This window comes from Pygoscelis adeliae, unplaced genomic scaffold (genome assembly GCF_000699105.1).
Source record: "Pygoscelis adeliae isolate BGI_AS28 unplaced genomic scaffold, ASM69910v1 Scaffold66, whole genome shotgun sequence".
NCBI lineage: Eukaryota > Metazoa > Chordata > Aves > Sphenisciformes > Spheniscidae > Pygoscelis > Pygoscelis adeliae.
The window spans coordinates 10,694,702-10,706,319 of NW_008825167.1; the positions used below are offsets into that span (position 1 = coordinate 10,694,702).

General features: G+C 36.4%; 1 protein-coding gene across 1 annotated transcript in view; it reads left to right on the forward strand.

The window, feature by feature from the left end:
* JAKMIP1 (janus kinase and microtubule interacting protein 1) overlaps positions 1-11,618 on the forward strand; it is a 108,851-nt gene that overhangs the window by 40,671 nt on the left and 56,562 nt on the right. Inside the window, exons 4-8 of the mRNA XM_009328844.1 lie at positions 1,946-2,155; positions 2,847-2,966; positions 5,260-5,406; positions 6,018-6,158; positions 9,342-9,401. Of these exons, the coding sequence (XP_009327119.1) occupies positions 1,946-2,155; positions 2,847-2,966; positions 5,260-5,406; positions 6,018-6,158; positions 9,342-9,401 (678 nt within the window). The remainder of the gene's footprint in view (positions 1-1,945; positions 2,156-2,846; positions 2,967-5,259; positions 5,407-6,017; positions 6,159-9,341; positions 9,402-11,618) is intronic.

Genomic DNA, 11,618 nt, shown 5'->3' on the forward strand with positions numbered 1-11,618 from the left:
GATTGTTGCTTTCTTTTTTCTTCCAATTTAAACACCTATGTCATTCCATTTACCATTTAAGTTGTGAGAATATGAAGAGTATGTAATGTGCTACTAATTGGGTAACTAAAATCAAGGCTGCCTATGTAACCTTGGTTCTTCCTTGTTAAATGTATGCCTTGCATGGACAAATTCCTATCTCAATTACATAGATGTTCAGTGTGAACACCTGTGTAATTGAAAGCGAAACTGTCCACAGTATTTAGTTACATGACATTTTTTCCTCCCAAGGGGTCCCTGATAGATCAGCGTGCGTGACAGATAGCATTCAGTGAATGAAGCAGCTGCTTAATTTTTGTCATTGCTCTTTGCTGCACAGTCCCTCTGAAACTCTGCATGTTGCAAATTCTTCCATTAATAAAAACTGCATTCTTTTCCTGCAAGTCCTTTTTGGCATACTTGAAAGTCTCACAAATCTGAATTAATGTACTGGGAAGTATTATACCTATTTACTGGATGAGGAATTGAGACCCAGCGACCTTCCCAAGTCAGGAAAGAAATCTCCATCAGAACCAATCTTCATCAGTTCCAGTTGGAACTTAAAAGTAGTCTAGACCAGCTTATTCACTTCAAGTCTGACCTTTTTATCTTCAATCATAACTTGATTTGGTTCAGCCAGGCCATCTCCTGCCACTCAGGTTCTGTACACAAACTAATTTCATGTCCTTTGTAGACTGTGAAAGGAGTAAGGCAAGAATCCTGAAGAAGCAAATTGTATCTGTAATGTGATTGTGTAACCTGATTGTGTTAATCCTGTACATCACTCAGACTTAACTATAAGTTACTTCTAACATTTCCTTTTTTTCTTTTTTTTTGGTGTAACGACATAAAAGACTTCTATGGATGTAGGACTATAATAAACAACAAATGTATGGTTTAACAAGTTCATGATTTTATTTTGTATTTTAAAATAAGATTATAATAGTCTTATTTCCAAAATTCCATGGGTTTATGTTGGCCAAGAAAACAATTTAGTAAACTGAAGGAGATATAGCACAGTTCCAATAAATATATTGTTAATGCTTAACATTGTTGCTGAGAAATCTGTTTCTATAGTAACTGCTGCAGATTGTCACTTCCTCTAGCATTTGGAATAGTACCAAAGTGAATTTAACACTGATGCTGCGAGGGACAAATCCTACGAGAGCTGCAGTAGATCACTGCTAGCAGTATGCTTTATTTGGTATGGAGATGTATGAACAACACAGTTCAGTAACTGTAGAGGGTGTTTAAGAACTATTTCTTCTTACCCTTTATTCTAATGCCTGTGTGCATTTGCTTTTTTTCCTTCTATACAAAGACTGGTCCTCATTTGAATCTTACAACAAGGGCACATAAAATACATAGGTATGCTTAAGATTCTAAGTTTAAATGTGTGTGCGTGTATATGCTACTAATTTTTAAATGTCTGTGAAGAGATTCACCACGTGTGATTTTCACTAATAAAGAGGGAGTCAACATGGGGCAAATGTGTATGGTTCAAGCTTTAAAACAAAGCCCAGGTGAGTTTTAACGGGTGTGTTTGTCTTATCTTGTACTAGCCCTGTGTTTCTTCTCTGAAACATAGTGAAGGGAGATTTTTCTTCTGCTTATAGAGCTGTGTGTCCTCAGATGAAGTGGATGATTTTAGTGGCTATGTATTCTGTTTCAGTGTTTGCATCTATTTTTGTTTGTCTCTTGGGTTGAGACTGCACCGAGCAAACTCACCATCAAGTGGAGGCTGAAACTTTTTTAAGGGGAGGGGAAAAGGCTTCAGAGGAGATATATCTTCTTGTTAGCAACCATAGTTTGGGTGGTGGTATAATTCTGAGAGAAACAGAACTTTGTTTTTGCAAGCTTGTGGGTATGCATGTAGTGAACACTTGGAGATGTTACAGAAGCGTCCTTCTTTATTTCCATTTTCCAGATGGATGAGATAAAAGGCAAAGACAGGGTGATTCTGGCTCTGGAGAAAGACCTTGGTGTCCAGACAGGCCATACACAGAAACTGCTCCTTCAGAAAGAGGCTTTGGATGAACAGCTTGTCCAAGTGAAGGAGGCAGAACGATACCACAGTAGTCCTAAGAGAGAGCTTCCTGCAGGAGTGGGGGATATCACTGAACTGATGGGAAGCCCGGTAAGAAAATTGTGTTTTCTTCAAATGTTCAACACAGGATAATTGCTGCCTGGATGTTCACATTGGTTTTGTGGTTACTTTTAAAATACTAGAAGGACTAATTCATGGTAAATGGCCACGCACTGCACTGTGCTGTTTCATTGACGATTTAGAAACTCCTTGGACCTCTTGAATTTCAAAGAACGTTGAAAAATATGTGGATATAGAACTTTTAGAATTTACATTGTGAGCTTCAGCTGTGAACCCCATTATTTTCTTAGCTATGAATTTCATAACTTTAGGAATTATTTTAACCAATGGCAAATAGATACTATACTTCTCAAAAACTGAGCCATGTTATTTTAATCTGTGTCCTACGCACTAGAATTGTTTTAGCTGATAGTAAGAAATCTGGTGAGAAGTAACCAGTAATACGTGAAATATTACTTATCTAGCTGCTGGGGTTTTTTAAAATTGTTAAACCTTTACATACATTTCACAAATAGATACTTTTCATGTAATATATCATGTAGTATTTCCACAGGATGTTATTGTTTAGTGTTTCAGTTAACTAAAATAAGTTTTCCAGACATTGATGTACAAGTCTATATTAAATTTACACAATCCACTTCCTAAACCATGATATTAAATTATGGATAGTGAATTTTTTTTTAAAGGTAATTTTATGTATCTATATGTTTTTGATGTAAAGGAGCAGCATTTGGATGAACGAGACGTGCGGAGATTTCAGTTAAAAATCGCCGAACTGAATGCTGTAATAAGGAAGCTGGAAGACAGAAATACTCTCTTAGCAGATGAAAGAAATGAACTGGTAAATTAATTAGTAATAACACAGATGGTGACTGGGAGGGCATCTTTATGGTAAAAGATTTAATGTTGGAAAGTCAGTGTTATAAATAATTTACAAATTAGTCCTGGTTGGCCTCAATCAATTATATCTAAATATAACAGAGATTTCTATAGAAATTCACTTTGTGACCATAAAGACATGAATGGAATCTCTCTTGTTCCAGAAAAATAAAAATTTATAAATTTATTTTGGAGTCATCGTAATCAAATTGACTGCTAGCTTGCCTGTGGCACTGTGTAATGATGTTGTATAAAACATGCATAATCTATGCACTTAAATTACTATATTAATCTTTTTGAAATTTGACAGTGGTTTTGTGACATACTTATACTAGCTAGGAGTTAAAGAAGTTTTCTTGTACTAGTGATGAAAAATCTGCTATATCTCAAGGGAAATCTCTTAAGTAGGTGAAATTATCCTAGGAGGGCGATAGTAACTTACAAAAGAAAGGATATGACACAAATTTTAAGAATGAATTTTATTAGCCTGCATCGCTACTTACTTGTACTGAGGTTAATGGTAAAACTCCCATTGACTGCAATGGGAGGTGACTTTTAACAAAAGGAATTTTTACACGTCCTCTTATAATGCCCTAATTCTAGTGGCAGTAGAAAAGATTTTTCATTGTAATCAGATGGAATTTTTCCCTCATGCAACCTATGTATCTGATTCTAAAATAATGCTGTTATGTATGGTGAGGGCAGAAGGGGAGGGCACTCTTGCCACGTGTCAGTCCTATAGGTGAGTGAAGCATTGACATCTTCCTCCTTGCTTTGTCAGACTTAGCTCTTCCTGTTGAGATATAAAGGCTTTGCTTTATGATAACAGGACTTAATTTAGTTATGACATCTCAGTGATTATCAGAAGAACTAATTTTTGAAATCTTCTTGTCCAGCATCTTGGCTGAATCTAGATTGGTGAAGTCAATTGAACAATGCTAGACTAAAATTGGATGAACTGAGAACATAATCTTTTTCTTTAAACCTTTCCTCTTTAAATAGCTGTATAGTCTAAACTGCCCTTTCATATGACAAAAATTGTTTCCTCATTAACAACGTAAGTTTCTTGGGGTAAGAAGAACATGCGTTTTAGCCTGGGTGCAGTTCACCATTTTTCCTACTTTGCCTAGGTGCTGAGTGTTTGTTGTTTTGTTCCCCACCCCCCCCCCCCCCCCCTCCTCCTTCACTTCCTCTTTCTGTACTCTCAAGAACATCTTGCCTTTTTTCAAGATTGCATTATATAAAGACAAGATAATTCAGCCTCCTAATCCTTTCTGTGGACATATGTCATTCAAAACATCCCTGAAGAATGCTAAAGTACTGCAACATCTATCCTTCAGTGTCCCTCTAGATGGAGGGCATGTACAACTCAGTCACATACTCTTCTTGATGCTTGACCTAGAGGCATAAGAAATGTATTTTGGAAAAGATATGGAGAAGGTTTTGTCCTATTGTGAGACAATATTACATAAAACCAGTAATATCAGTAAGCTTGTATGATTAAGCACTGTGAAAAATAATTTTCTTCTGAGAATGAAAGAGAAAACCAAATACTCAGTGAAATTATCTCAGGAGAAAGATTATCTTTTTCTCATTTCCAGTTAAAACTCAGTAAATTGAAAAATCTTTTGATTGGAAAAAATAGATTTTTTACAAACAAAACAGCTCAAAGATTAATGAAATAGAAAGAATGAAATATTGAATACACACAAATGCACGAAAGGACAGTAATTTGCTTCACATAATTGTCTAACATCATAAAACCACAGGAACAAAATTGAGGAGCTTGAAAATGTCAGCAGAATGCTGAGGTTGAATCTGTGCCCTCTGGCTGACTTTCTCATTGCTCTAGTTACACATTAGGTATAGGGTTTTTAAAGTAGAATAGGAAGAGTTTATTCCTACTAAGGGAATAGTGAAAATGACTACCCTAGAGACCTAGTTGCTCACAAGAAGATTATATACCACAAGATTAGTTTATCAAGAAATCACTTTTATGGAGCATCATAAGTGTTTTCCAAGAGCAAAATCCAGTGACCAGATCTAGTGTTTTTGTAGATTGTACAAAAATACTATTTCTTATTTGTTTGGACTCCTGTAGCTCTTAGTTCAGCAGTAGTCTGTATCAGATGCCACTTAACAAAAGAACTAAGCTTTCTGAATGAAGGAAGAAGGCAAGTAAAAACGCACGTATTTCTTCTTTCCTACAAGTATAAACTAAAGCTCAGTTAATTTTGTTCCTTCGCCATTTGCAGCTGAAACGTTCTCGGGAGACAGAAAGTCAGCTGAAGCCTTTGGTAGAAAAAAATAAAAGGATGAGCAAAAAAAATGATGATATGTTGCAATGTATCCAGAGAATGGAAGAGAAAATAAAAAATCTATCAAGGGAAAATGTAGAATTGGTAAGTAATCATCTCTGACATCATGTTATTAGAACACATCACACGCAGTTACTTTTGAGGTGGAAGTGCTTGTAAGGCTTTTACTCTAATACAGCCATTTCAGAGTCTTAAATTCAGCCAATGCAACTGAATATTCATACTCTAAATTCGGAGTGGCATGTGCTTTGTGTTGTGAATCAATTCACGCTGATTAAGGCAAAGGATCACAAATAGATAAAATGTGTTTGGAGGCTATAAAAGTGTATGACTAAAAATCACCTTTAAAAAAATGCTGCTTTTATGATTAGAGGTCAGAACTGAGTTTGAGTGCATGTGCCAAAGGCTCTACTATGTTAGATAATTGAGTTCACTTGTCTACTAATTTTGTCCTAGACTATGTTCTTTGAGTCTGTTTTAAAATATCTTATGTGAGATATTAACACTGAGGCATACAGAATGTGTAATTTTTTTTTGTTGAAAGAGGCCTTATGTTGTAATAGAGTATGCACTGACGAGTCCAAAGAATTCTTGATTACTACATCATACATAAGAATTTTCCTCCTGTTACAGCAAGACACTTTAAAATGTCATTTATGTTTGGGGTTTTTTGAATTTTATTTTAATTTTTCTAGAAAGAGAAGTTATCTGCACAACCAGCACTGAAGAGGCACACATCTTTGAATGATCTCAGCAGCACGCGGGAGGAACAAGAAATTGAATTCCTTAGACTGCAAGTCAAAGAACAGCAGCATGTTATTGATGATCTCACAGTGGTAATGCTTATGACTGGTATACATACGTGCATGCACACACATCTATAGGCAAGCTAAAGATTTGAGAGCAATATTTTAACTCCAGTTGTAGTAGTGATACAGAAATAGTTCTTTGGCATTGAAGGGTTCTTGTTATTTCTCAGGTAGTGAATGAATTTCTTTGGAATGTGTATGAATCTTTGTATTATAAAATATTTACCTGTTACGAGCTGCTTGTGAAAAGAAGTGCATCAGTCCATCCACCTTACTTGCAAAATTGGCCATCAACAACTGAGGAACTTGAAGAAAGGACGTGTTCCAAAACTTATCGACTGAAACGTGTTTGGTGCAAAACCTGGTGCAAACCCAACCACTCCCCTGACCTAGAAGTTCTCCTAAAAGAAAGGAACATGCAGGATGGCATTAATTTCACCTAACTAAGCATCTCTGAGCTGGCCACACTAGCTGTATTTATAACAGATGGAGAGAAATATGCATGGTTCATCTAACCAAAAGTAGCAGCATAGTTTAAGATTAGAATTGCACAGCTGCTACCTTCTGACTGTGAAGCCTACTTAAAATGATGCTCATAGATGTTTGCACTGTTTGATCAGGCCTCTTGAGTTATGTTAGTGGTGTCTAGTGCTATTTAGTGCAACTTATGATACACCCTTCTGGTGCTGGCAGAAATGATATATCATTTCTGAGAGACCCCCGCCCTTCTGGAGCAGCATCTGGAACTCAGGCAGACTCAGAGCATCTCGAGTGGCACTACTGACTACTACAAAATGAGAAAATTAATTTAAGGTCATTCTGTATAAATAGAAAATTAAACAATTGGATACAGCATTGAAAATAAATATAGAAGATCCAAAAAGATAAAACAACAAGATGTGTTATTGCTCTGCCTGGAACATTGTCTCTATTCTTGGCAGTTCCTCTTGAGATTTTGACCCAGGATTTCTCTCTATAATCAGTGCCAAAGATTGATGTCTGCGTGCATTCTCCAGTGTTACAAGCAGTAGGATGTTATTCAGACACTATGATGTAGGGTCTGATTCACAAAGCAATGCTGCTTTACCTTCCAAATACAACTGTACAGACAGGGACTATGACATGATATTAAATTCCCAGTATATGGCAGATATAACCTCACTTATATTTCAGTGTAAAGTGGGTATGAAAGGACTCTCTTTTTACCCTCTCAGACAGTAACCTGAGGAAATATATTGTATCCTGACTTCGGTCAAATAGTATTGTGTTTAGTGTGAAAGTAAAATAAATAAATATTTTAAAATATGGTTTCATTTTGGCTTTGTTTCCTATTTACAGATACTTTTTCACTTGCAGAAATAAGTTAAATTGTTAACTAGGATACTGCTTTGGTTGGCAGTACAAACTAATTGATGCTTTGCCTTCGATATGAATGCAGTGGAATTCTGCACTTCCATTATGCTTTTTAGCTATCTTTTCTGGCTCAAAGCACACCTCTACACAATATAAATTTATCATAATTATCAAGAATGACCCACATGTCACATACCTGATTAATACAAAATTCATCAGCTTACCTCCAGCTGAGACCAATATGATACACAGAAATAAGAACGATAGTCTTAGGCATTAGGGTTCTCTGAATTGATTAACGTTGTCAGTTGTAGGATATCTTTGATGCTGTTGAAGCCATATCAACTTGAGCTCTCCCACAACAGTGGTGTTCTGGTCAGGTCTTAAAAGAAAAGCTGTCAAGATAAACTCAGATGATTGCAAAAGATGCTAGTGATTCAGCAAATGGTGTTTTTTAATTGGCATTATTATTGTTCTGGTAGCTTGATGTATTATTGAGACAGTAAATTAAGCAGTCTTCTTACAAACAAGATTAGAAACAGGAAGGAGTGGGGGATTTTGGAAGTGTTTGTTCATTCTGCACTGAAGTGAGAGGAAAGTCCAACTGTTTGGACACCTGCTTGGGATGCAGGAGACCCAGGTGAAAGCAGGGACTGTGCCTTAACCAGGTACCTGAGGAGGGAACATTTTTCTCCAACACTATGAAATTCAACTACATGGTTTCAGGTTTAGCTTAATATATTATATTATTCTGCAGCTTGAAATACCTGCTCCATTCTACCTTGGCAATCATTACTTTTCCTTATTTTGAAAACCACATGTATTAAAGGTGCTATATAAGTTGTTGTGCTTTTCTGAATTATTTCGTATTTTCCAAAACTTCATTCCTGGAACAATGTGCTGATAAAGATGAATTATTTTATTGTGATTTCCCCTGGGAGCTTCCTGTTTCTCTAGTTTCTGAACTGAATGTAAAGCAAATAACTCTGAATACAATAATACCATGCAGTGAGCAATAACTGCTAGAGAATCACTTGGAACTGCTATCATTCTTTTAAAAATAGAGGTACGGCAAACAAAGACGCAGAGCTAAGAAAAGAATCAGGAAAACGGCAAGGAGACAGCTCACCCTGCCTCCTGTGTTGGTTTTTTTTTTTTTGCTTGCTCCTTTGCTTTTTTTACCTTCTCTTCCTCCTCTTCTCCTTTGGAATTCAAGGCAGTATTCTTGGGCTTAAACGTTCATAAACCCTGCATTTTTCCAGTTATAACCTCCTCCTGTTATGATATAGTTAATTGTGATCTTGTTCCAAAGCCATGGTAGAAAAAAGACACCGGCTAAGTTGGCACAGACTGAGTGCCTTTGGATTTGAGACTTTTGCTCTACAAGGATGTCACATGTAACACTATATCTGCATACGCATGCTTGTAAATCGGAGTACGCCTGATATAATGACTTGTCATTACTAAGGCTGGACTCATTTTTAGCTACCGACCTGCTTCTTCAGGATGGTTGAACACTGGAGTGAGAATGTGAATTCTGTTTCCATAGTGAGCTTCTTGGTAAAAGAGTCAAAAGAACTGTCAGAAATCTGTGCCCAGTATTTAACAAAGCCTTTTCTTGCCAACTTCCCATCAAGTGTGTAAAGTATATGGCTGAAGGTTTGTTTGCTAAAGGGATAAAGCTGCAGTACAGCGTGGTGTTATATCAACATGGTGTTATTCAAAAAAGATAAAGACATTGTCTTTGAGTTAGCTTTGCCATAAGCTTTAAGAAAATTTTAATGATATTTCTTTGTGTTAGACATATCTAAATATTCTTTAAAAGAAACCATACCAAAATGTTCTCTTTCCTTCTAGGAAAGGGAACGGTTATTACGGTCTAAAAAACAGAAGAGGAAAAGTCTGAAGCCTCCAAAGGTGAGCAAACCTTCGGTTTCCATGCATTTCCATTGTTGTGAACAGCGCTTGTTTCAAATATTGCCTGAAATTAGAGCTCTACTTAAATTAATGCTAAAATTTCATCTAATTCTCCTGTTTTTTCTAATGAGTGCTTATTCACTTTTTCATAGGATAAATCAGGAGCTGCAAGTTTTGTAATGCACACAAGTGTTGTTTTGGTTTTTGTTTTAAATAAACAATATAATTACATGTTTAGCCATTGTGGCCTAAATATTCAAGTGGCTTGAGGCCTGATGATATAATGACTCAAAACAACTACCATTTCATAGGACAAATACTCAGTCCTTTTTAAAGAAAATACACCCTTTAAATTACTTGTACCAAGTTACTGCTTAATCGCAATTGAAAACTAACTCATGCTAGGGATGTTATTGAAATGATATTTCTGTATGTGATATATAAATAGGAAAAAGATTCCAACTATTTTTCTCTAGTAACTATTTTGCTCTAGAATGCAAAGTACAACAGAAAAATTTAGATTGTAGAAACAGAAAAGTTTTGCTTCAGAGTGTACCTTTAGTGTTTATTGTAACATCTGCTTAAAGTAATTACTTTGCTGAATAATGTTTTTTTGTGAAGTTGAACATTAGCAGCCTGGAGTGTGTGAGGGGAGGAGAATGGGGTGAGAGGGAGAAAATAGCAGTGAAGAGTGGAGAGATGATTATCGTCTATATGATAGCTTAAGATACATTCTGTCGTAAATGGGTGCTTGTTGTCATTGTGTTCTGCATAGTATATTCTTGGTGACCTCCAGGTGGTGCTTTTTTATTGCTCTGCGTTCTGTAATACCTGTGTTACAGAAAGATTTATCCTTTGGGATTCTCTGTTTCGGTGGTAATTTCTTCAAATTATGCTTCTGTTAACGATGTGTCTTTTACATATGAAGAAAGAAAAATTCAGAAGTAACAATAAATCTTGCATACATTTTTCTATTATGTAATGGAAGGCTGATAGACTCCAAATATATTTACAGTAGCCCTGAAGCATTCTTTCTTGGTGTAGTATACCTGGAAGTTTGTGTGTTGAGAGCGAGTTTAAAAACAGGACATAAAATTAAATATATATATATACACATGTGACTAATACTATAATTTTTATCGTCCTCTCTAATGATAAGCCCTTATCCTCTTTTAAATTAATTGTGTAAGATCTTTTGCTAAATTGTAAAGTTCCTAATGAAACAAAACTAGTTAATTTTTTAGGAGTTGATAACTAGTGATGCTAATTTCTATAGGCTGAAAATTCCATAATTATTCATTTATGTCTTAAAAATGTTCTATGTTAATAGAACTTCAGCTGACCTAGACTCTGTACCCTTTCCTTTTACCTTATACCTCTGTACCCTTACCTTTACCTTTTTCCTATTTTACCTATTGAGCAAGCTGCTGCTTTTGTGGTACCCTCTTCTTCTTTTCCTTATTGACCAAAGCAAGAGTTGAACAACATGAAGGTTGGAGAAAATGTGCATGATACCATTAAAAGATTTGTGACAGTGCTATTCTTCATGTGGTAAGAGTACTATAATTGGGGGACTTTGGCAGAGATTACTGCAAGCATTGTGTGCATGAGCAGCAGAGTTAGTAGGGGTTTGCTTCTTATTTATGATATGATAGATACATCAGAAAGAACAAATCAATCAGTAGCACACATAACTCCCACTAGTTATTCCATCTCCTGTCTGTTAGCTCTTCGGTGCCCATATGAAATTGGCCATCTGAAATTTTATTTGATGCTCTCTCCTCAAAGAAAAAGCAGGACTATAAAACAAAAACAAGTGCAAAAGAGAGGGAAAGTTGTGAGAGAAGAGTGAATGTGATTTGTGGTGTGTTGACCCTGGCTGGATGCCAGGTGCCCACCAAAGCCGCTCCATCACTCCCCTCCTCAGCTGGACAGTGGGGAGAAAAATACAACGAAAGGCTCGTAGGTCGAGATAAGGACAGGGAGAGATCACTCACCAGTTACCGTCACAGGCAAAACAGACTCGACTTGGGGAAATTAATTTAATTTACTACCAATCAAATCAGAGTAGGATAATGAGAAATAAACCCAAATCCTAAAACACCTTCCCCCCACCCCTCCCTTCTTCCTGGGCTCAACTTCACTCCCGATTTTCTCTACCTCCTCCCCCCCAGTGGCGCAGGGGGATGGGGGACGGGGGTTGCGGTCAGTTCATCA